The following is a 26,870-nucleotide window of genomic DNA, read 5'->3' as shown; positions in this document are numbered from 1 at the left end:
ATTCTGCAGGCGGCTGTGCCGCATCCGTAACTTGTGGGTGCAAGTAGCAATTGCAGTTGTTTCCCACCCAGGGACTGCTTTAGGACGTCCCATGGTCCTGTGTCCCCCAATGAGGCGTAGGAGAAAAGGAGATTTTTGTGTACTCACCGTAAAATCCTTTTCTCCGAGCCAATCATTGGGGGACACAGCACCCACCCTGTTAGCCTATTGGCTTTGTTTTTTTGTTGAGTTAATCTGGTTTTTGACATAGTTCATCCTTGTTAAATATTAAGCTCCTACTGCTTTGTTACCGAACTGGTTCACTGAGAGCCAGCAGGAGGGTGTATACTGCAGGGGAGGAGCTATTCTTTCTGTGTTTACTTAGTGTCCTCCTAGTGGCAGCAGCATAACACCCATGGTCCTGTGTCCCCCAATGATTGGCTCGGAGAAAAGGATTTTACGGTGAGTACACAAAAATCTCCTTTTTCCCACTATCATGGCTGGTACGCTCGCATGTAATGGGGAGCAAGAATCACCCATTTTAATGGTCATCATCATCCAGAACGCCACTGATCTATCATTTTATATCTCCTGTTAAATATTTTATATACCTTACTAGCACATTACGGTTACACTTACCTCTGAATATATAAAAAAGCTATGGTTTTATGAAATGTAATCTTATTTTTATATATCATATGTAATATGACCTTGTATTATTTTTCTCTTTTAGGATCATTGGCTTTAAAAAATTCTGCATCGGCAAGTAACCCATTAGAAGTAATGCCAGTTATAAACGAAGATCATGATGACTTCAAAGAAAACAGCATAGATATCCAAGAAATAGAAGAGACATTCATAAATAAGTTGCAGACAAATCCAATGGGTACCTCCGTGGTAAAATCGAACGCAAACAAAAGATTTGTGTCCTCGAGGAAAGGTGATGAATCAGAGCTTCAAAGGGCAAAATCGGAGAGCACTTCTCAGGTGGAGGATGGGGTATTGCATCTCTCTGAGGCGATGATGGATCACAGCAGGACCAAAGTCAATGTTCTGAGCTCTGTGACGGGTGGTCAAGAAGATGGAGATCATTATTCACAAAAGAATCCTTTTGTCACAAGGAACAACTGTGAGGCTATTTGTACTAATCCACTCCCTGCAAAAGCAGAGCCTGAAACCAGTAACAAAATCTGCAGTGATTTACTTGTAAGCACGAATATGCAACGTTTCGAAGGCTTTAAAACTGCATCTAATAATAAAATACACATTTCAGAAGAAAACCTTAGAAAAGGCGAACTTCTGTTCAAGGAAAATGACACACTGCCCATTTTAAGTCCTACTAAATTGGTAATTGAAGACAAAAACACTTTAATTTTGATGGCTAAATCTGATGCTACTCTGACACACAAGGGATTCCAGACAGCGTCGCTTAAGGAAATCATAGTCACAGATGGTGAAATTGCCAAAGGAAGTATGCTATTCCAGGATATTCAACAAGAAATCTTTCAAAACCAAAGCAAAAGACACAAAATGAATACATCCTCTAACATACAATCTGAACAGGATGAAATGACTAATAATATCGAAGCTAATTCCACAAGGAACTTGGAGGAGATATCAGAAGAGCAAAACCAAACACTCATAAATGCAAATCTATGCAAAAAGCCCACTTCAGATTGTCTGGTAAAAGGCAGTGAGAGCCTGAAGGAACATCCAGTACGGATAGCGAATGCTACTCCTACAAAGATGAGCACGAGGAACATGCAAGGTTTATCCTATGAAGTCGTCTCTCATTTACATGACCTCTTTACGGAAAGCCAAAAAGCTGAAATCAATGAACTTTCTTCTATTTTAGAGAATGCGGGAAGTCAGTTTGATTTTACCCAGGTTAAGAAAATAAATCTACTTGGACTAGATAATGAAAACTTGCAAAATGCAAAAAGCTTTAGTGATTCTCAGAAGCTTAATACATCAGATGTCTGGACAGATGTGGACTTCAATGATAGCTTTTCTACCGGAGAAGGAAATGCGAAGAGCAAAGCTGTCATCATAACTTCAGAATCTGAAAGTAAAAGTGACACTGACACAAATCCTTGTGACATGGCAGATAACACATCTAGACAAGACTCATTGTTAAAACATAGGGATGGACCTGTGGGTGAACCGGCAAGTGGTAAATCTGGTAACATTACTGATGAGGATTTAATCAAAGCGATTGAGATGTTTAGTGATTTTGAAGAAAAGCAGAAAGAAAAAAATAGCTTAAACAAAGTATCTAATCCCCCAATTTTTCCCATTACTGATAATAGTCCTGCTGTACAGTCTGTGAATATGGAACCAGATATTATACAGTCTACCATAGTACCATCCCATGCACAGACCAAAGAGAATTGCTTTTCAGATAAGCAAGAAAATGAGTGTAAGGCTGATGAAAACTGTGTACTCAATTTACAACCAGAAGCCGGGTCTGTGCTCAATTGTGACCATGCATCGAAAGGCAATCAAAACTATGCCTTATTTCCACAATTGCCTACAATGCTAGTTGGGTTTGCTACTGGAAAAGGAAAACTGATTAATGTTAACAAGGCTTCCTTACGTAAAGCAAGGACTATGTTTAATGATATATTGGTTACTGACCAATCTGAGGATCACCGCAAGACTGGCGCAGTGCACGAACCCTCAAATTTCTTATTTGAAACCAATGTCAATCAGGCTAGTACCATCTTTGCAGGAAAGGAAACACTTGGGCCAAAGTATGACCAGCCACCAGTGGTTTTCAGTAAGGAAAGTAAAGCACCCACAATTTTTTCTATTGGTCCTTCCCCGAAACCAAAGAAGATATTGCATTTGGTAAAAGAGGTGAATAAGGAGTTGTGTCTGAAGCAAAACAATGCAAGATCGATATCGTCTTCTTTTGGCACTGCAAGTGGTAAACGTGTTCATTTTTGTGAGGATAATCTAAAACTGGTTCATAAAACATTCTCAGAAGTGGATGATATTCAGGTAGCAGAGCAACAAACTGGAAATGTCTCGACGGATTCTGCAGTGAATCCTGATAATTTTCTTGGCTTACAGAACACATCTATTCTAGTAAAGGAATCCACTCTTCGCTTTCCCCAACAAGGTTTTAGTACTGCAAATGGTAAAATGATAAATGTCTCCCATAAATTTGTACAGAAAGCTCAAGAAATGTTTGCAGATATTGAAGAACCAGATTCATATGTGGGACAAAGAAATCTATCCAATTTGAGTAAGTCAAAAGTCTACAAGATTTGTGATGTCTCAGATGGTCTGCATCACAGAATGAACCCCGGTGTAACACAGGCCGGAGAAATTATACCTTTGGTTCATCAGATTACAGCCCAACAGAGTTCTGCCGTATCGGCAGATATAACAAGTGTAGATAATGTCTCCAGTAGAGGAATGTCTAATAAGACTGTGCATGAAGGCGAAAACCCCAATATATCTTTTAGCACCCCTAGTAGGAAATCTGTCCAACTGTCTGACGACTTGATGAAGAAAACTCAAGGAATGTTTACTGATATAGATGGCAGCATTTTGTCTGATCAGGACAAACTTGGTAATATAATCAACCAAACTGAGATAAAAAATATCAAATCCAGCTCGCCTTCATTAGGTTTTAGTACAGCGAGAGGAAAAACTGTAGCAGTGTCTCAAAGTTCCCTCCAGAAAGCAAGACAGATGTTTGCAGAAATTGATGACAATGTAACAGGACTTGCATTAAAGCCCCAAAAAACTCTGACTAAAAAAATAGAGGCCCAAAAGCTTCCATCCCATGCAGCAGAAGTTAAGAATCTAAAACCATATCTGAATCAATGTAGTAAGGATACTTTTGGAAAGGTCTTAGGCAAAGGTTTGGATAGAAAAATGTGTTCTCTTCTCCAAGAGACCTCCTGCAGAAAGATGCCATTTTTTAGTACAGCAAGTGGCAATCAAGTTCATTTGTCAAGTAAAGCTTTACAAAAAGCTAGAGAAATGTTTGCTGACTTAAGTGATGGTGTGGAAGAACATCAGTCACTACCAAATGATGTTGTGGAAAAACCTCAGCCACTCCCAAGTGATGGTGTGTTAGAACATCGGTCACTCCCAAGTGATGGTGTGGAAGAACATCAGTCACTCCCAAGTGATGGTGTGGAAGAACATCTGTCACTCCCAAGTGATGGTGTGTTAGAACATCGGTCACTCCCAAGTGATGGTGTGTTAGAACATCGGTCACTCCCAAGTGATGGTGTGTTAGAACATCGGTCACTCCCAAGTGATTGTGTGTTAGAACATCGGTCACTCCCAAGTGATGGTGTGTTAGAACATCAGTCACTCCCAAGTGATTGTGTGGCAGAACGTCGGTCACTCCCAAGTGATGGTGTGTTAGAACATCGGTCACTCCCAAGTGATTGTGTGGAAGAGCATCGGTCACTCCCAAGTGATGTGGCAGAACATCGGTCACTCCCAAGTGATGTGGCAGAACATCGGTCACTCCCAAGTGATGAACCGGTAGATAATCAGTCACTCCATGGAAGTGTCCTAACTGATGCTGTAATAACCAGTAGAAATTTTGATATCCTGCAAAGTCCTATGGTGCAAGTAAATTCCTCAGTTGTGGCCATCCCACCCATCGCTTTCAACACAGCAAGTGGAAAAACTGTGACAGTCTCTAACGATTCTCTCCAAAAGGCAAAACTACTTTTTGTTGATACTAATAATCCACTAGATGTTGCAAGAAGTTCACAAAGTACTGCAACAATGAAAAGAAACCAATACGAAAAACCTGGAGGCGTCTATGCAGTTGACTTGTGTCAAACCAATAAAAAATCGTCTATGACAGGGAAAACGTGCAACATCATTTTTTCTAAAGGAAATGACAGAAGTGACACCACAGAGCCAGTGACAGAAGATGGTTCTGTACCCAAGATGCCATGTTTCAGCACAGCTGGTGGTAAATCCGTAACTGTGTCAGAGGAGTCATTAAAGAGAGCACGAGAAATATTTTCTGAAGTAGATAGTGGCTGCTTATCACAGCATGATACTGATGTTGATATCCACCTTAAACCTAAATCAGCAGCTGCAGAAAGAGAATCATTAAGAGATAATATAGTGCCTGAAACGGCAGAAATAAAATATTCCCCTATAGTACCTGCAAAAAGTTCTGTTGGATTTAGTTCTGCTAGTGGGAGACAAGTGTGTATTTCCGAAGAAGCACTGCAGAAAGTGAAAGGCTTTTTTGAAGAATTTAATACTAATAAAACCTTAGATTTTCCTCATGAAAATAAGGAGCATAGAAGAATGAAAACACTTAATCCGTTACTGAACAATCATTTAAAAGACTTTGCCACCAAACCTGACCACTTCCAAAAGAACACTGCTGAAGGCAACGGAGGGAGTAAAAATACTCCAGCTACGTCTTCCGACTTCTCTATCGATAGACGTCCACTGCCGAGATTTGTAAAACACTCAACTCCTCTCTATGGTGCTGAGACGACTAATATGTACATTACGTCATCTCACACTCCTGAAAATGATTTTGAGATCGAAGCAGCAGAAAGTGCAAAAGCATTCATGGATGATGAAGATCTGACAGATGGTTTACCTCTATGTTCAGACAAGCTGCCAAATGTTAGAAATGGAAAAAGGTTACGCTCCAATGATGGCGTGCAACGGGGTATGTGTTTTGTAGGTTTTATACTTTAATATTTACTTGATGTATTTTTATGCTTGTAAGTTTACAGCTTGTCTAAAATACTGGATGCTTTTTTATTAATGGACAAGGCTTGTGTTTTGTATTCAAACTTTCCAATGTTTCCGGTTACGCATATTTCGTTTAGAGTTTGGGTATAGCCAAGGAAGAGCTCTACAGTAATTAGTGATCTTCTGGTTTTTTTAAAGCCAAAAAATATTAGAGGGGTTTTCTGTCACTAATTTCTTAGTGTTAGTAAGGCTCTCCACTGCGAGAGATGCTTTTTGTATTTATTCTACTTTGAAATTAAGTCCAAATTTACAGCCCATTTAACGTGCTTTACCCAGCACATCTGAGTGAACAGGACAACATTATTTATACATGGAAACATTTTACCCCTTCCTGACATAGGATACCCGGACTTGATAAGAGACTATGATTTTAGCTATATGCGGCAATCCTGGCGAATTATGGTATATAAAACAAGAAGAGACCATTGCAGGATCAAGTCCTCAAAGGGGAAAAAATAAATTGCAAAAATATGAAAATTCAAATCATCCCTTTTGTTTTGAAAATTAAAGAAATACAAAAAAGCATAATTTGATATTGCTGCAGCTATAAGTTCAATCTATCAAAATGTAAAATTAATGAACTGTTTATGTAAATTGAATTACTATAAAGTTAATTTAAAAAGAAAACGTCATAATTGCGTTTACTGTATTGCTTCATTGGGGGACACAGGTAACCATGGGTGGATGCTGCTGTCGCTAGGAGGCTGAACTAGGCAAAAAAGGAAATTCACTCCTCCCCAGTAGTATACACCCACTGACAGGCACAAATTACCTTAGTTTAAGCTTAGCGGCTGTAGAGGTGGACCTGGATCTGATCCCAAATCTGCAGTTTTTTCCTTTGCAGGTTCCCTGTTTGTGTTTATTAATCTTTTCCCCTTTGTTTTTCAGATTCATCTTTGTAGGGTAACGGTGTAATTTCTCATCCTGTTTTCCTGCAAGTATGCGACCGAGAGAGCAGTGTGGTGTCACCCACATCGCCCACTCTCGGACCCGCAGGCAGGACTTTATCCCCTGTCACCCATACGGGTGTTTCAGGGTGATTCCCGTGGCCAGTCGTTGCCTTTTCTCCTCCTCACCCCTCTCCTCGGAGAGGGCTGAGAGGAAGACAGTGGTCACCAGCGGTGGCCTCCCCCCTTCTTCTAAGGGGTTGATGCCGTCTTCTGTACCGTCCGGAGACAGTGCGGGAAGGAGGATCCCCAATGCCAGTGACCCTCTCACACCCGAGGGCTCCTGATGTGATCCACATCTGTGAAAAGGAATCGTGGACCCATCTGCCAGGTATGTATGTTTCCTTCCCCTCAGCGGCGCAGTCAGGACCATTCTCTTTCTTGTCCTTTAACAGGGACAGGGCGCCTTTTTCCCCTTCTTCCCTGGCAGTGCAGGCAGGATCCCTTTAACAGAGACCGGGCACCTTTAAACAGGACGCGGCCATTTTCCCCTCGGAGCTCTTTTCTGGCGCTCTTTTCTCTGCACACGCCCCCTCCCTGCCGAGCGCTCGTATTTTGCACTCTTTCCTGGACTATGGCAGTAATCCCTGGGTTAGAGAGTCTGTGCTCTGATCATGCCACCTTTCCCATCACTGCTCTGGCTGGGCCACGCCTCCCCGACTCATCATCCAATAGGAGGGGCAACTTCAGTTTAGGCGGCCGGCAGATCCTCAGGGCTGGCCACGCCTCCAAACACCCCCCCTCCTCCCCCGGCATGTCAGCCAATCGGAGCTCCCCTTTCGTTCTCACCGGCCGGAGCATTAGCCACGCCCACTGCTCCACAACGTGCTGCTGTTCCTGCTTTTCTGTGGCCATCTTAGAGCTCCCAACCAGGCAGTTTGTGCATTCTGCCTGAGACTCGGCTCTACTACATCTCATCCGGCAAGGGAGACACAGCTATCCATCAGTCATCTGCTGATCCATCGCTGGCATCTGGTAGGCTCTGCCTGTCCCTTCCCTCGCCTCCCCTCAGCAGTATCTCTCAGGCTCGACCTATGCCCAACTCTGCAGGGGCTTCTCATCCCCACTCTAAGCCCAATGTAATTCACTACGCCTGTGCCCGCTTCAAAATATTGTGGTCTTCAGGTCAGCCGTCCCCTTTCTGCCCATCCTGCAGTCCTTCCACCATGTCTGCCCCACAGGAGCATCCTAATGCCCGGGATTAGAGCACACCCCTCCCCCGGAGTGGGCTGTTGCCATGTCTGTCGGTCTCTGACCTGACTAAGGTATCCCAGTCTTTGGTCCAGGTCCTGGAACGCCTTCCACATCTATCTGCTGCCACCAGTGCTCTGAACACCTCTCAGGGTGATTAGCACACACCGGACCACGACCTTCGCAGGGACAGATCGGGTAAAAGGTCTAGGAAGTGGGCTCTTTCTAGCTCCTCATCCAGTTCACCAGGCCCCTCTTCATCATCCAGGATGCCCCCCTCTTCCCATACCTCCTCCTCGGAGGTGTCCTTTGGGTTCCCAATCTGAATCTGATTTGGACCAGGATTCAAAGATGCATTATATGGTAGGTAGCCAAATTTTGGCTATTACCCAAACTCTTAAAAGAGGATGAGGCTCCAGCTCAGGAGCACTCCGTTTCCTTCAAGCGGGTAAAACATCCTTCCCGAACCTTTCCCGATCACAAAGAGTTTGAAGTGACTTTGGCTAAACATTGGGAACATCCCGAAAAGCGCTTCCTTGGAAGGAAGCAGCTAGACATCCTTTAGCCCAGATCTTTTCAGCAAATGGGCAGAGTCCCCTAAGATGGACCCGCCAGTTTCTCGCCTGTCGTCCAAAACAGTTCTGTCTCTACCGGATGGTGCTTCTCTTAATGTGGCATTAAGACACAGGAAGATTAAGTCTTTGGCTAAATCGGCCTTTTGAAGCATCTGGTGCCTCCCTCTGCCCCAGCTTCGCTTCCACCTGGATGGCTAAGTCCATCTCGGCCTGGGCATCTTAGCGGCAGCTCCTCCGGACGAGATGGCAGAGTTGGCAGATCAGATTGCTCACTTTGGCAAATATCTTTTAGCTGCCTCTTTAGATGCGGCTGGTTGTTCTGCAACATCATTACTATAAGCCGCATCCTATGGTTGAAGGCGTGAAATGCAGACCCTTTCAGGGTTCTAGGCTCTTTTGGTTGCAGACTGGACGAGATCATTTCGGATGCTACCGGGGGGGAAAAGTAACTCTCTTACCTCAGTCCAGGCATACAAGTCCTTTCAATAGGAGAAGGCCTTTGACTTTTCGTTCCTTTTGACCTGTCTCTGCTACAGGTGACCAAATTTTTTTTCTAATTAAAAATTAGTTTCAATGAATCAAGGAAACTTGGTTTCCAAAGAACTAGCAATTACAAAATGCGCAAGGCGTGCATTAAGGGATGGGGAACTGCTGATGGTGCACACAGATGCCGAGGACGTGGGGCAGGTGCGACACTGCCTGTAGCTGGAGCACAGGCAACACGCCCATCCATGACACACATTGCTTCCTGGCCCACTGTGCAGGGAGGCATGGGACACCACTTCTGAAGCCACACCAGTGTGAACAAGTGTTCGGTTGGATAGCAGATATTGCTTCCAACAGGCATGCCAGCACCAGTCTTCCACTTGGTCCGGTCTCCCCACCAAAGAGTGTGGATCACTTAATCCTCACCCTGATCCTCCTTCCTCTTACCATGTCATGCCCAAGGAGACCAGTGATCCCACACTTAGACACTCCGAGTAGCTTTTTACATTATCGTTTCTTGATTGTGGCTTCTCACCCTGCATGTTTCAAGAAGGACAGGAGGGCATGCTTTTTAGTGATGCACAAAACTTAGAGCAGCTACTGTCACAAGAAGATGGCGATGGGGAACGCCAGATTTTGTCTAAGGAGGTAGATGAGACAAAGTTGCTGATAAGTCTTGTTATTGTTAAGTTACCAAGTCAGGAGGACCAGGGTGTGGTGGTGGAATATGAGGTGGTGGATGATGTCACTGACCTGACCTGGAAAGCTGGCATGCAGGGTGAGGACAGCAGCGCTTAGTAGGAGGGATCAGCAGAACCAAAACAGGCAGGAGGTGGCAGTGGGGTGACCTGAGGGAGAAGGCGGGCAACTGTTCTGCAGAGCACCGACACTCGTGAATTTCTGTCAAAGACTTGTGTTCCTAGTCTGGGACTTAATTAAAAAGAGATCTGAGACAGAAACATTGGTCACTTGCAACCTGTGCCATGCCAAGATCCGCAGGGGCCTGACCACTAAGAGCCTATCCACCGCCAGCATGATCAGGCACATGTCATCTAAACACCCGGCTCGGTGGGCCGAACACCTGAGTCTACAATTGGTGCCTACGGGTTACACTACTGCCTATAAGATATCCTCCTGCGCATGCGTACTTATCTGCCCTCAGAGTAAAGTCCTGTAGTGCGCCCGCGCTGGTCCTCTGACCTGGAATTGCTTGCCTGAGGAGGTGGTGATGGCGAACTCAGTCGAGGGGTTCAAGAGAGGCCTGGATGTCTTCCTGGAGCAGAACAATATTGTATCATACAATTATTAGGTTCTGTAGAAGGACGTAGATCTGGGTATTTATTATGATGGAATATAGGCTGAACTGGATGGACAAATGTCTTTTTTCGGCCTTACTAACTATGTTACTATGTTACCTTTCCCAGCGCCTGCGCACTGCAGTACTTTGGTCTGCCCTCAAAGGGCAGATAAGTACGCCTGCGCAGGAGCGATGAAGCAGCAGGAGGGCGGCATCACAAAAAGATGGGAGGTACCAGACCTGCGACACCCATCGGACCGGATCGTTCCCCCGGGTGAGTATAATAAAACGTCTTAAGATGCCGCGCTGGATAGAGACTGTGAAATGAGTGAACTCCAGTCACCTACCTCACAGATGCAAAAGCTGGCGTGTCCACTGAGTGGGAAAGTTGGCTACTGCACTCGTGTCCTCCGTATTGTAAAAGGATCGTGGCGTCTGCAGTGCACAGATCAAGAGGGAGTGCCTTGAGAAAGAGGGTCGGTTCCCTCGAAATGCGTCGTGATTGGGCCCCTACTAGTGTCCGTCTAATGGACTGGTGACGTCACCGCATAGCCACGCCCCTTCACCACACAACTGCACGACGGCGCCATCGGCCGAGGCTGCCTGTCGGTACTATCAGCGGCAAGCGTGCAGGGGAATTTTTTTCACCGCGGGAGGACGCTCCCTCTTGATCTGTGCACTGCAGACGCCGCGATCCTTTTACAATACGGAGGACACGAGTGCAGTAGCCAACTTTCCCACTCAGTGGACACGCCAGCTTTTGCATCTGTGAGGTAGGTGACTGGAGTTCACTCACTTCACAGTAGCAGTCTCTCTATCCAGCGCGGCATCTTAACTTGTTACTATTGATTATTATTCGCTGGCAGGTGCTTGCACACAGTCTGCCTAGGTGCCTGCAGCTTTATTTGGGATTGTAGCCAAGCGCCAGTGTGTTCTTTATATTGTTTGTATAATAAAACTTATTTTTCTTATCTTTTAGGTCGGACCGGGGGCTTATCTACAGCATTATAGAATGCTGTAAATAAAATCTGAAACGCAGTGGCTGTTTCTTATATCAGCCAAAACTGCTGTCAGGTTCCCTTTAAACGGACACATTTTCAGGCTGCTTGCCATAGAAATGTCACTGTTTAGGCTTGTAGTCACGGAGGATTTCCGCCAACCTATGGCGTCAGACATCCCTTGGTACTCTGTCCCCAGCCGTTACTATTTCTTCCTGTGTAGCGTCCCAAACATGTATCAGTACGTGTCCGGAAACATTACCCGTGCCCTTACCAACGCACTTATTGGGATTGTCAAATTAACGACCGACACATGGACAAGCACTTGTGGTCAGGTACACTACATTTCCTGATGTCATCCTGGATGAATATTGTCGAGGCTGGGGCAGAGTCCCACCCTGGCACAGCACTTGTGCTACCGACGCTGAGGATTGCTGGCCCTACTTTTATCAGGGTTTCCTCCACCTCCTACAGCAGTTCTTGCACCCCCTCCTGCTCCTCCTCATCCTCCATCTCTGATGTGTTATCTCAGAGCTGGTTGTCCACATTAGATGAAAGCTGTGCAACACTGCCTCAGCAGAAGTGGAGAGGTCTACTAAAATGGTGCTATATTAGAAGGCCATTGTATAAAATATGTTGAAAAAATTTAAACTTGGATAACGCTGGGGGGCAAGCTTTCTTGCCCAACCAAGGAGGTGAGGCGAGGGAATCACACACCAGGTACACTGTCAAAGGCCTGGGCCCATTTCATGACACCCTCAAAGCATTCAAGCTCTGATGACCTGGTATTTTTGACGAGGCAAAAGTTTTTAACCTCTTCAAGACCTTGCCCTTTTCCGTTTTTGCGTTCTCGTTTTTCGCTCCCCTGCTTCCCAGAGCCGTAACTTTTTTATTTTTTCGTCAATATGGCCATGTGAGGGCTTGTTTTTTGCCGGACAAGTTGCACTTTTGAATGACATCATTGGTTTTAGCATGTCGTGTACTAGAAAACGGGAAAAAAAAATTCCAAGTGTGGTGAAATAACAAAATAAAGTGCAATCCCACACTTGTTTTTTGTTTGGCTTTTTTGCTAGGTTTACTAAATGCTAAAACTGACCTACTGTTATGATTCTCCAGGTCATCACGAGTTCATAGACACCAAACATGTCTAGGTTACTTTTTATCTAAGTGGTAAAAAAAAATTCCAAACTTTGCTAAAAAAAAAAAAAATTGCGCAATTTTTCTATACCAGTAGCGTCTCCATTTTTCGTGATCTTGGGTTGAGTGAGGGCTTATTTTTTGCATGCCGAGCTGACTTTTTTAATTATATCATTTTGGTGCAGATACGTTCTTTTGATCGCCCGTTATTGCATTTTAATGCAATGTCGCGGCGACCGAAAAAAAATTCTGGTGGTGATTTTTGATTCTTTTCAAAGCTGAAACCCTCCGAAATGTGGTTTAGGTTAAGAAAATAAATTGGCATCGATGCAGAAATATTGATGAGTTAATGGACACAGAATGTTCAGATTTTGGCAAGACAAAAGTTATGTCGCCTACAGAAAGTAATGTGATATTCATGCAAATGATTTACTTAAAATGCAAATATATATTGCATAACATTGTTGAATGAAGTTGTGCTATTAGAGTCATATTTAATATTTTGTATGACTTCCATGAGCTTGAAGGACTGCATCCATGCGGTTCAACAATGATTCATACAATTTATTAATGAAGTCATCAGGAATAGCAAAGAATGCAGTCTTACATGCTTCCCAGAGTTCATCTAGATTCTTTGGTTTTGTCTTCCAAGCTTCCTCTTTCATCCTACCCCAAACATGCTCAATGATGTTCATGTCTGGTGACTGGGCTGGCCAGTCCTTGAGCACCTTTATCTCTTTTGCCTGGTGGAACTTTGTTGTAGAGGATTTGACTCCTATTATGATTTGGAATATAAGAGGTAGCTAATACTTCTTGATATTTTAGGCTATTGATATTGCCTTCCACCTTGCAAATGTTTCGCACACCCCCATACTGAATGTAACCCCAGACCATGATCTTTCCACCACCAAATATAAGGCTTAGTTCACGTTGCGTTCGTGTCCGTTAGACGGACTACATTATACCGTGGCATAACGCGGTGTAACGTAGTCTGTTAACGCCGCCATTGAATGCAATGTCGGGCGCATAGCTACCGCACGCCCACAATGGGCGTGCGCTAGCGATGTGTCGTCATTGAGTGACGGACCCCGAGACGCGGGCTGCAGCGTTTCCAGGTCCGTCACCGCTAGCGCAGATAGAGCTAGCAGATGCTCCATCTGTGCTAGCGTGCTTCCAAAGCGGCACTTGCGTTAACAACGTATGTGTTTAACGGGCTGCTATTAACACAATGTGAACCCAAAAACAGTCTAAACAGGCCTCAATACAAATGCACAAGCAGGGTGCAGCGGACCCAAACAAAATAGCAAATGCACAGGTGCGATACCTAATGAAACAGCCAGCCTTCAATAAGGGTTTGGCCGTGTGGTACACCAATGCACTAAGATAAAATTCTCTGTATGTGGCATGTTCACACAAGGAATGCAAAGCTGTTTCATTAGGTATCGCACCTGTGCATTTGCTATTTTGTTTGGGTCCGCTGCACCCTGCTTGTGCATTTGTATTGAGGCCTGTTTAGACAGGTAAGCATCTTTGCCTGTTTTTGGTGTTTTTTCTTGAATGTGTCCTTTTTTTTCTTGAATGTGTCCTTTTTTGGGGTTTTTTTTTTTTTACAATGTGAACCCAGCCTAACTGTTTTCTGGGTGTATTTTGGATCCAAACGGGCTCCAGTAGGTCTCCTGCAGTATTTGCGGCGGCTGTGGTGTAATTCTACTGAAGATTCATAAGAGAAATCCACCTTCTGCCACTTTTCCAACATCCATCTGTTTAGCAGATGCCACACGGGTTTTTATTTGCCTTTTGTTTAGTGCTGGCTTCTGGGCACTGATTCGACCATGGAGGCCATTTCGAGACAGAATCCTACAAACTCTTCTAGTTGACACAGGGACTTGAGGTGACCAGGCCTGTTGGAGATCTTCTGCAGTGGAAAAGGGGCTTGCTTTGAATTTTCTAACCAACAAAGGTTCCTCCTGAGCAGTTGTCTTGTGGGGTCTGCCGGACCTGAGCTTGTCAAACACATCTCCAGACTCTTCAAATCTTTTTTTTTTAATTATTTGTACTTTTTTTTTTCAATGCCCATGAGTAATTTGAAGCAGCATATTTGTGAGATCTGATCTAATAATACAAAGGTTCTATTAAACCTCACATCTATGCATCAATTCTTATGGGGATATTTAAAATATTGCAAGGTGTTTGGGCACAATCTTGGGCCTACCGAATGAGTAGGAGTATTTCTTTGGGCTTTTTCTTTTTAAATTTTGGTAAAAGACTAGTCTTGATCAATCTTGCTCCTTTCTTTGGAGGATGAACAAAGTAACTTTCCAGAGAATTTTAACGTTTTTCGATTTTTTTTTTTTTTTTTTTCCATTTAGTCTAAATTGGCCTAATGTCTTATGCAGTTTACCTGAAGTTACACGGGTTCTTGTGTTTGCAGTAGCTAAGGGCTCTCAATTGCCTCCAAAGAGTTGACTACGTCTGCCCACCTACTAGTACTCAAAAATAGAAGACGTAAGAAATATGAAACCTAGATTAGTAAATTGTTTGTGTATTTTAATATGTCTGAGGGTGATGTAGATTACTGTGAAAAAGTTTTAGGTAGGTGTGGGGGAAAAAATGCTTCATTGTTCCTCCCATGAAGGGTACAAGGAGAGATTTAACCGTTAAGTACTAAAATCCTCTTTTGGGGTGACCACCCTTTGTCTTCTAAAGAGAACTAATTCTTCTAAGTACACTGCTACAAAGTTTTTGAAGGAACTCTACAGGGAGATTGTTCCAAACATCATCTATGGATTTAGGCTCACACATATCCTTCTTTCTCCTCTTGTAATCCCACACCGACTCGATAATGTTGAGATCCGATACCTCCATCATTCAGTACCTTCAGGGAAACATCTGATTGACTTTACATTTATTCTGCAGCACGGAAAAGACTCCAACCTTACTACCAATTTCATAGTGGGCTCATTCCCACCCTAGTTTTTCAACGATGAGTGTTAGCCATTTTTTTCACTGATAGCACTTGTTCCTATGGCAATCTATGAGGCTGTAAGAAGAATTCGGCACTCGTGCGTTAGGCCGCAAAGTGTGGGAGACGTGCCGTCCTTTCCTGGCCACACCGGAGTGTCCCCCTGTTTAGGTACGTGATGCCTGACTTTACAGCGTCTGCTGTTCTATACTCTTATTGGTGTACCATATACTATGGGTTTCTCCCGGTCTATAGGGGTAATAGTGTATGAGTGGTGCATACTATCATCGGTGCAACCTTAGTATTGGCTATAGGGAGGCTATCCAGGACATTATAGCTTATTGCTAGACAGTTGGTTATCAGTCTAACCCAGTGTGGTATATATACGTTGACAGTGTACAATTGTCGTTTATTATTCCTGGTGCTGTCTTCATGCCTGTGTTGCATATCTCACCCTCTGTTATATAAGCACTCTCACACTGTTGTGGCTATCCCCCGCTACGTACATCTTATATTTGGGAATCCAGGTTTCCTGTGTCGGCAGGTTTGCTTGTTTTCACGGTAGCATGTTTGGTGCGGTGACTCGCACCAGTTGTCCATTTTGTCGCATCATGTTCCTATGTTGTCATACTTTTTAGATATTTGTGTATTCTAATAAAGATTGTTTATTTATGCAAACTTTCCAATTATAGTCGTTCTTTTTGTGGTTTCCACATCCCCGTTGTAAAGTGTGGTAGAAGAAATGAAGAAGTCCGCACCGTGTGTATGGGCGACTTCCGTCTATGGGGCTGTTCACATGTTTGTGATTTTTTTTTTTTTTTTTTCTTACAGACTGACTTGTCCTTGCAAAATTGTGGCGACATGTCTGATATTGATCAGTGTGTCAGAGAAAATTTGACAAAAGTCTATAGGCCCGTAAAAACAAAAAGTCGAACAGCACTCATATGACGTCCCTGTGCTGTCTGTTTTTTACTGACTGAAAAATAGGACAAAGTGGAGAAACTTTCATTTATCTCATCAGTGAAAAAACTGATAAGTCTGGTCGAAATCATTGTTGGAACTTAATCCACTTTTGTAATACATAAAAAAACCTGATGTCTGAATGAGGCCTAAGGATTATCTTGAGCGGAAAAGAACAGATATTCTTGGAAGTCGTGATATGGCCCCCACAGAGCTATTATCTCAATCTTATGTCTATCAGGGATTACATGAAGATCTGTGGTTAGTTCTCTAATATGTTTGGAACTAATTCCCTGCAGAGTTCCTTACTTTGCAGCATTTTTTACCACACCTGCCTGAAACATTTGCACAGTACTATATATTGTAGAATTCTGCTTTGAAATAGTTCTTTTTGGAAGTTATATGGGATTGGTACAGTAACCTGTTAACACATTTATCATATTTTATATACAGGAGAACCACCAATCAAAAGGCAACTATTACCAGAGTTTGACAGATCGTTGGCGAATGAGTCCAAGTCAGCTTTGCGGCCTCTTACAAGCGGACCTCATGGCAGGTTTTTTTTATATACAGTATATACATTGTTAAATGCTGCGTTCCATAGCCACACCAATGCCTGGTCAATCAGGTTTAATGGTTGGATTGTTGGAATAGCTTTGCCTTTATTTTGAGGCTGCACGGTTTGGCTTTTATAGCCACTGGCTGACCATGTAGCCATACACAGTAAGAAAAGCCATCCGAAAACTGTTGCATGATTCTTTACCATAACTGCTACCACTTCAGTTATTTTGCGTTTTGTTAGTTTTTATGCGGTTGTGGGAAGGTGGGAACCTGCTGAGTCAGATATTACATGCACACATTTTTTTCCTTTTTTACTGTAGGTTTAAAAAATATATACTTTTTTTTAGGAATTTTCTTTAATTATTGCTAAGCATTTATTCATATTAAAATTGCAAATGTGTACTTGTTCATGGGGTTATTTCATGTTGCATCTTTTACTATTTTCTTTTAGATTTGATTTTTTTTTTTTTTAAATCAAACTCATGTTTTCCTTATAGAGAATCTAAAGGACAGAAGAAAGTATTTCTACAAGGTTTCCCTACAACCATTATCAACTGATCCTGCCAGGTAAGTGTATTCTTTGTGATCTACATATAGTTATGAGTTGGTAACCCTTACTGCTTTGCCTTCATGCAATGCATTATTAAAAAAAAACAAAAAAAACAAATAAACATTATCCCATACATATTATTTTAAATATGTTCTCTATCAATCATTTTTTTAACCCCATTTGCTTACTCTAAATAAATGTAATAAAATTGGCTTACCCTCCAACCCTTGCTCTGGCATATACCGTATTTCTCGGACTATAAGACGCACTTTTTCCCCCAAAAAATTGTGAGGAAAATGGGAGGGTGTGTCTTATACAGTCATGGGCAAAAATTTTGAGAATAACACAAAAATTATATTTTCACATGATCTGCTGCCCTCTGGTTTTTATTAGTGTTTGTCTGATGTTTATATCACATCTACTATATAAAGCTGAATGTGTGTGTGTGTGTGTGTGTGTATGTGTGTATGTCCGGGATTGGCATCTGCACCGTCGCAGCTACAGCCACAAAATTTTGCACAGTCACACGTCTGGACCCCGAGAGCGTCATAGGCTATATTGTGAGGTGAAATTTTAACCCCGCGCATTCCAATTCACCAAACAATTTTGCCCCTATCTACATAATGGGGAAAAAAGTGAAAGGAAAAGTGTTGGAAGCGTCGCAGCTACAGCAACAACATTTTGCACAGTCACACGTCTGGACCCTGAGAGCGTCATAGGCTACGTTGTGAGGTGAAATTTTAACCCCGCGCTTTCCAATTCACCAAACAATTTTGCCCCTATCGACATAATGGGGAAAAAAGTGAAAGGAAAAGTGTTGGAGGCAAATTGACAGCTGCCAGATGTGAACAAGGGGGACTTAAAGAATGAGAGCGATGGCGCCAAAGAGTATATACCGTACAGTTGCTAAGGTGGGACCCCGACATGGGATACTCACCACACACGGGGATATGAACACACACACAAAATGCGCCACACACTACCACGAGCTTGAACACATATACCACCCTCAGCACACATTTCACCACACATACACCAACCTCGCCACATAAAAGTCGAAACACAAAAGTCGCCGCTCAAAACTCACCACGCGCAAAACTCGCCACATGCAAAAAATAGGCTCACGCAAAACTCGCCACAAGTGCAAAACTCACCTCATGGAAAACTCGCCACACGCAAAACTTGCACATGCGGAAAAATTGCCACATGCACAAAATTTGCAACACATGCAAAAGTTGCCTCACACAAAACTTGCACATACTCAAAAGGCACCAGACATAAAACTCGCCACGTGCAAAACTCGCCATGCGCAAAACTTGCTGCACACAACTTGCTACACTAACCTGTCACATGCAACTCGACACACAAAAAGTTGCTACACGCATGTTGCCACACAAAACTCATCTCACAAAAGTCGCTACATGCATGTCTCCACACACAACTCAACACACACAACTTGACAAACGAAACTCGCCCTAAAACACACACAAGTCTGGTATTAGCCTTCAAAAATAAAATTCTGATTAATAAGCAGACAAACTACAAGAGCAACAAATGTACCATATAGGAAATACGGCAGCTGTCAGTCACATAACCTGTCTATTATGTGTATGTGTGAGCTAATATATACTGCCAGGGGGAGGGCTTCCTGTTGGCTGAGGATTTATCAGGCTGCCAATTTATCTTACAAATACTGAGGTAAAAATACTGAGCAAATAACGTGTTAACGAGGTCTAATACAGGAGATCACACAGGTATATACTATATACAGGGGAGATGACACACAGGTATATACTATATAAAGGAGGAGATGACATACAGGTACATACTATATACAGGAGGAGATGACATACAGGTATATACTATATACAGGAGGAGATGACACACAGGTATATACTATATACAGGAGCAGATTACCTACAGGTATATACTATATACAGGAGGAGATGACATACAGGTATATGCTATATATAGAAGATGACATACAGGTATATACTATATACAGAAGGAGATGACACACAGATATATACTATATACAGGGGAGATGACACACAGGTATATACTATATACAGGGGAGATGACATACAGGTATATACTATATATAGAAGGAGATGACATACAGGTGTATATACTATATATAGGAGGAGATAACATACAGGTATATACTATATATAGGAGGAGATGACATACAGGTATATACTATATATAGGAGGAGATGACATACAGGTATATACTATATACAGGGGAGATGACATACAGGTATATACTATATACAGGCGATGACATACAGGTGTATACTATATATAAGGGAGATGACAAACATGTATATACTGAGGTGAAAATGAGAGGTGTGAGTGCAAAATGAGAGGAGTGAGGGAAAATAGTGTAGTGATCGGAAAATGACAGATGTGAGGTCGAAATGACAAGTGTTAGGCGGGAATGAGAGGAGTGAGGGAGAAAATGAGAGATGTGAGGGGGAAAATTAAAGATATGATTGGGAAAATAAGAGAAGTGACGTGCTATAACTAACCACAGATATTTAACATAGTAACATAGTTAGTAAGGCCAAAAAAAGACATTTGTCCATCCAGTTCAGCCTATATTCCATCATAATAAATCCCCAGATCTACGTCCTTCTACAGAACCTAATTGTATGATGCAATATTGTTCTGCTCCAGGAAGACATCCAGGCCTCTCTTGAACCCCTCGACTGAGTTCGCCATCACCACCTCCTCAGGCAAGCAATTCCAGGTTCTCACTGCCCTAACAGTAAAGAATCCTCTTCTATGTTGGTGGAAAAACCTTCTCTCCTCCAGACGCAAAGAATGCCCCCTTGTGCCCGTCACCTTCCTTGGTATAAACAGATCCTCAGCGAGATATTTGTATTGTCCCCTTATATACTTATACATGGTTATTAGATCGCCCCTCAGTCGTCTTTTTTCTAGACTAAATAATCCTAATTTCGCTAATCTATCTGGGTATTGTAGTTCTCCCATCCCATTTATTAATTTTGTTGCCCTCCTTTGTACTGTCTCTAGTTCCATTATATCCTTCCTGAGCACCGGTGCCCAAAACTGGACACAGTACTCCATTTGCGGTCTAACTAGGGATTTGTACAGAGGCAGTATAATGCTCTCATCATGTGTATCCAGACCTCTTTTAATGCACCCCATGATCCTGTTTGCCTTGGCAGCTGCTGCCTGGCACTGGCTGCTCCAGGTAAGTTTATCATTAACTAGGATCCCCAAGTCCTTCTCCCTGTCAGATTTACCCAGTGGTTTCCCATTCAGTGTGTAATGGTGACATTGATTCCTTCTTCCCATGTGTATAACCTTACATTTATCATTGTTAAACCTCATCTGCCACCTTTCAGCCCAAGTTTCCAACTTATCCAGATCCATCTGTAGCAGAATACTATCTTCTCTTGTATTAACTGCTTTACATAGTTTTGTATCATCTGCAAATATCGATATTTTACTGTGTAAACCTTCTACCAGGTCATTAATGAATATGTTGAAGAGAACAGGTCCCAATACCGACCCCTGCGGTACCCCACTGGTCACAGCGACCCAGTTAGAGACTATACAATTTATAACCACCCTCTGCTTTCTATCACTAAGCCAGTTACTAACCCATTTACACACATTTTCCCCCAGACCAAGCATTCTCATTTTGTGTACCAACCTCTTGTGCGGCACGGTATCAAACGCTTTGGAAAAATCGAGATATACCACGTCCAATGACTCATCGTGGTCCAGCCTATAGCTTACCTCTTCATAAAAACTGATTAGATTGGTTTGACAGGAGCGATTTCTCTTAAACCCATGCTGATATGGAGTTAAACAGTTATTCTCATTGAGATAATCCAGAATAACATCCCTCAGAAACCCTTCAAATATTTTACCAACAATAGAGGTTAGACTTACTGGCCTATAATTTCCAGGTTCACTTTTAGAGCCCTTTTTGAATATTGGCACCACATTTGCTATGCGCCAGTCTTGCGGAACAGACCCTGTCGCTATAGAGTCCCTAAAAATAAGAAATAATGGTTTATCTATTACATTACTTAGTTCTCTTAGTACTCGTGGGTGTATGCCATCCGGACCCGGAGATTTATCTATTTTAATCTTATTTAGCTGGTTTCTCACCTCTTCTTGGGTTAGATTGGTGACCCTTAATATAGGGTTTTCATTGTTTCTTGGGATTTCACCTAGCATTTCATTTTCCACCGTGAATACCGTGGAGAAGAAGGTGTTTAATATGTCAGCTTTTTCCTCGTCCTCTACAACCATTCTTTCCTCACTATTTTTTAAGGGGCCTACATTTTCAGTTTTTATTCTTTTACTATTGATATAGTTGAAGAACAGTTTGGGATTAGTTTTACTCTCCTTAGCAATGTGCTTCTCTGTTTCCTTTTTGGCAGCTTTAATTAGTTTTTTAGATAAAGTATTTTTCTCCCTATAGTTTTTTAGAGCTTCAATGGTGCCATCCTGCTTTAGTAGGCAACGCCGGGCTCTTCAGCTAGTACAGAAATATAATTGCAGTCATATTATGAGTACCAATAGGTTATATTGACAGTTAGAATGAATTAATGCAGCAAGTCAATATTTGCAGTGTTGACTCTTCTTCTTCAAGACCTCTGCAATTCTCCCTGGCATACTCTCAATCATCTTCTGGACCAAATCCTGACTGATAGCAGTCCACTCTTGTATAATCAATGCTTGCATTTTGCCAGAATTTGTTGGTTTTTGTTTGTCCACCCGTCTCTTGATGATTGACCACAAGTTCTCAATGGGATTAAGATCTGGGGAGTTTCCAGGCCATGGACCCAAAATCTCTATGTTTTGTTCCATGAGCCATTTAGTTATCACCTTTGCTTTATGGCAAGGTGCTCCATCATGCTGGAAAAGGCATTGTTGGGCGCCAAACTGCTCTTGGACGGTTGGGAGAAGTTGATCTTGGAGGACGTTCTGGTACCATTCTTTATTCATGGCTGTGTTTTTAGGCAAGACTGTGAGTGAGCCGATTCCCTTGGCTGAGAAGCAACCCCACACATGAATGGTTTCAGGATGCTTTTACAGTTGGCATGAGACAAGACTGGTGGTAGCGCTCACCTCTTCTTCTCCGAATAAGCGGTTTTCCAGATGTCCCAAACAATCGAAAAGGGGATTCATCAGAGAAAATGACTTTGCCCCAGTCCTCAGCACTCCACTCCCTGTACCTTTTGCAGAATATCAGTCGATCCCTGAAGTTTTTTCTGGAGAGAAGTGGCTTCTTTGCTGCCCTCCTTGAAACCAGGCCTTGCTCCAAGATTCTCCGCCTCACAGTGTGTGCAGAAGCACTCACACCAACCTGCTGCCATTCCTGAGCAAGCTCGGCACTGCTGGTAGTCCGATCCCGCAGCTGAAACAGTTTTAAGATACGGTCCTGGCACCTGCTGGTCTTTCTTGGGCGCCCTGGAGCCTTTTTGACAACAATGGAAGCTCTCTCCTGGAAGTTCTTGACGATGCGATAGATTGTTGACTGAGGTGCAATCTTTGTAGCTGCGATACTCTTCCCTGTTAGGCCATTTTTGTGCAGTGCAATGATGGCTGCACGTGTTTCTTTAGAGATAACCATGGTTAACTGAAGAGAAACAATGATACCAAGCACCAGCCTCCTTTTAAAGTGTCCAGTGATGTCATTCTTACTTAATCATGACTGATCGCCAGCCCTGTTCTCATCAACACCCACACCTGTGTTAATGGATCAATCACTAAAACGATGTTAGCTGCTCCTTTTAAGGCAGGACTGCAATGATGTTGAAATGTGTTTTGGGGGTTAAAGTTCATTTTCTGGGCAAATATTGACTTTGCAAGTACAGTAATTGCTGTTAAGCTGATCACTCTGACATTCAGGAGTATATGCAAATTGCCATTAGAAAAAATGAAGCAGTAGACTTTGGAAAAATTAATATTTGTCTCATTCTCAAAATTTTTGTCCATGACTGTAGTTCGAACACAGGCTTACCGGTTGTTTGTGGCAGTGGTGTGGCGGCGGCAGAGGTGCAGTGATGCTGAGGCGCGGTGGGCAGTATGGCGATGGGGGTCCGTCTTATTGTCCGAATTTAAGGTATCTTACCTGAGGGCTGGCGGGGGTACAGCAGGGTCACAGGAGGCATGGTGGCGGCAGAGGTGCGGTGATGCTGAGGTGCTGTGGGCGGTACGGCGTGCACCTGAGCAGGGTCCCTTCCTCAGGTGAGGTGACGCCATGGCCCGGTATCCAAGAAGAGCAGCAGAGCCGGGTGAATCACGGGTTTCTCGGTGGCAGTGGCCATCTTCCTGAGGCCGCGCATGTGAAAATTGAGTTCTCTGCTTCCCGCAGCTCCAGGACTATGGCCGCAGGAGGCCGCGCGTTCGCAGATTGAGATCGCGGCGGCCATTTTCCTGAAGCAGAGTTCGCATATTGAACTTTTTTTTCTGCTATTTTGACCCAAAATTTGGGTTGCGTCTTATAGTTTGAAAAATACGGTACTTATTTCCAAGTCTGAAAAATCATGTTATAAATCTGGCTTGCAGTATGCAAATTTGTCAGGACTAGTCCTGTGGGCCGTCTATTTCCTTAACTAGGCCCGCCTTGGATCATGTATTCACTTGATTAACATTCACCACACAGGCGACGTCACCATCAGAGCTCAGCAACCTATCGTGTGTGAGGGAGACGTTCTGCCTTCCTGGTAATGCACAATGAACCTAGATATATGGTCTCCTGCTACGAGGGGCATTAGTGACACCAAATTCACTTCACTGTGGCTGGCAACAATGCAGGATCGGTGTCATTAATACCTACCCTGGCATGTGCAATGCGCTGATGAAGCTGGGGAGCATACACGTGGCTTCTGGTTAACTTAGATATTACAAGCAAGATTTATAACCTGATTTTTAAGATTTAGAAATAAGTGTATAAAAGAATTTATAATCCATGAATATGCCTATATAGGGTTATGGTAGCGGTTTAAGAGGAGCTGGCGCAGTCACATGATTTAAGGGGTTATTCCCAACAATAACTCAGTGACAGAATAGGAGATAATTTGATCGTTTCCATCCCCATCGATCCAAGTGCAGATATCTAAAATGCCCCTTTGGAATAAAGCGGCGGGTTCACATGCACACCGCCACTGCATTCATTATTGATGGGACTGCTTGAGAAAGCTAAGAGCTGTACTCTACCTCTGCAGTCCTCCTGACCATTCATGGAATGGAGACATCCTGACTTGCAAAGGCCTGTTCTTAGGAACGGTCTGCTCCAACCAGTAGTCATCTATCTTGTCAAGCCAAACCATTTTGTCTTTAAGACTTATAGGCCTTTGGTCTTGTTGACATCTTGGGACCTGATAAGCTCTGGTTCCAGTGGTATGACAATCATGTCTCACAGGAAAAGTTTTTGTAACAAAAAAAAAACATTACCAGAGTCTGAGATGTTAGTATTTGCATATTATTATTAGCAATTTTTATTTCTGCAGTTTCTCAAAAGGAAAACAAGAAACCCTGAAATCTAAGTCTACTCCTGTGAGCCAGCTACAGCCCAGATTAATTGTCTCCAAAGGCTCTTTAGCAGCCAGTTCAACACCCGATGCATCAGATTGTAGACTTGACACAAACAGTGTGTCCAGAGCTGTTACTACCTCATTTGTAACGCCTTTTATGAAGAACTTTGATGTGTCTGCATGTGACCGGATGGTTAATTCACCGAGACAGGATCGGGACACCACCAAAGATATAAGTAGTTGTATAGAAGTTGAGACGTTGCAAAAGGATGAATCAGGTATTCCAAGAACTAGGTTTGGAATTATGAAATGTTACGTAAATTTTAATGAGAGGTTTTCCATTACTAGCATATTGATGACCGATAAGAGATCACCCGTATCATATTGGTAGTGGTCCGACACCTGGAACCCCCATCGATTAGCTCCAGAGGCGGCTGGATGTAAGTAGTGTACGTAGCAGTACACCACCGCTCCGTCGTACCGGATAGTGGCTGCTGCTGGGCGCTGCAGATCAGCTGATATTGATTTAAATAGAGGTTGATTTACAGTACCCGGCAGTGGCCACTAACCTGTACAGATGGTGGTATTGAGCTCCCTATACAGTGTACATGCAGCTGCTGCCCGAGGTAGGAACAGCTGATCGGTGGGTGACTGGCGTCCGACCCCCACTGATCGGATGTTCTCTACAACTTTCACACAATACAATCATTCTGATGATATTGTGTAGTTTTTTTTTACGAAAGCGAACACTGGACTGATTTTGTTTTTCTTGTGTATTGTTCAGGGACAGATGTTTTTGATTTGGTTTCAAATATCTGCTATGCCAGAGATATGCAGGAGATGAGAGTACGAAAGAAACAAAGACAGAAGATTAAGCCACAACAAGGATCGTTATATCGGCAGAAAACCACTTCCACCGACAGGATTAGTCTGGTAGCGGCAGTAGGACAAAGGCAACCAACAAAATATTCTTCGGCCGAGGTACAGAACTGCTTTACTTATTAGTCTGTTCATCTAGTACAGCTTGATACATATTCTGATTTACTGTCAGATAGTTTAGATATTTTAATCTCCATCAAGAAAAGTTTGGCACAAAACTTCTATCTATGTTTGCACAGTATAAAACTGGTGCAAACAAGGTTAGAGGCTGCTGGGCAGGGTCACATCACAACTATCCTGTGTTATTTTCTGACTTTTTTTTATGAAAAAAATTCATCAAAATGGCCCATTTGGTTTGTGAATTTTGCGCAGAGTAAAACATTATTTCTGTCTTGCTTCATTGGGGGACACAGGTAACCATGGGTGTATGCTGCTGTCACTAGGAGGCTGACACTATGCAAATAAAAAAAGATAACTCCTCCCTGGCAGTATACACCCTCCGACAGGCACCAGGCAACTCAGTTTTTGCTTAGTGTCTGTAGGAGGCGGACCTGGATTTAACACCAGATCCACTTTATTTTTCCTTACAGGGTTTTGTTGTATGTTATTAATCACTTCCCCTTTCTTTTTCAGATTTCTCTTCTGGGTAACGGTGCAGTTTTTTCTCACCCTGTTTTCCCTGCATTATGCGATCGAGAGAGCAGTGTGGTATCATCCACATCGCACCCTCATTGACCCACTGGGCAGGACTCTGTCCCCTGTCATCCTTATGGGTGTTTCAGGGTGACTATCTTGGTGGCCGGTCCTCGCCCTATCCCCTCCTCATCCCTCTCTTCAGAGAGGGCTGAGAGGAAGACAGCGGTCACCTTCGGTGGCCTCCCTCCTTTTCAGGGGTTCACGACGTGGGAAGGAGGATCCCCTCTTCCAGGACCCTTTCTACCCCCCTTCCCCCAGAGCTCCTGGCGTGATCTTCGACTGGGACAAGATCAGGTACAGAGAAACTGATTCCCCTGTCCCCACCTCCCCCGAGGTCGGTCAGTCCGTCCTGCCTCTTCATAGG

General features: G+C 43.2%; 1 protein-coding gene across 1 annotated transcript in view; it reads left to right on the top strand.

Annotated features, from left to right (window-relative positions):
• The window catches only part of BRCA2 (BRCA2 DNA repair associated), a 126,118-nt gene that overhangs the window by 30,627 nt on the left and 68,621 nt on the right, over positions 1–26,870 (top strand). The window contains exons 10-14 of the mRNA XM_069758994.1: positions 713–5,656; positions 16,749–16,847; positions 17,354–17,423; positions 24,908–25,209; positions 25,716–25,912. Of these exons, the coding sequence (XP_069615095.1) occupies positions 713–5,656; positions 16,749–16,847; positions 17,354–17,423; positions 24,908–25,209; positions 25,716–25,912 (5,612 nt within the window). The remainder of the gene's footprint in view (positions 1–712; positions 5,657–16,748; positions 16,848–17,353; positions 17,424–24,907; positions 25,210–25,715; positions 25,913–26,870) is intronic.

The sequence above is a fragment of the Ranitomeya imitator genome, chromosome 3 (genome assembly GCF_032444005.1).
Source record: "Ranitomeya imitator isolate aRanImi1 chromosome 3, aRanImi1.pri, whole genome shotgun sequence".
Classification (NCBI taxonomy): domain Eukaryota; kingdom Metazoa; phylum Chordata; class Amphibia; order Anura; family Dendrobatidae; genus Ranitomeya; species Ranitomeya imitator.
Note: the sequence above shows the minus strand (reverse complement) of the source record. Positions and strands in the feature narration are given on the sequence as shown.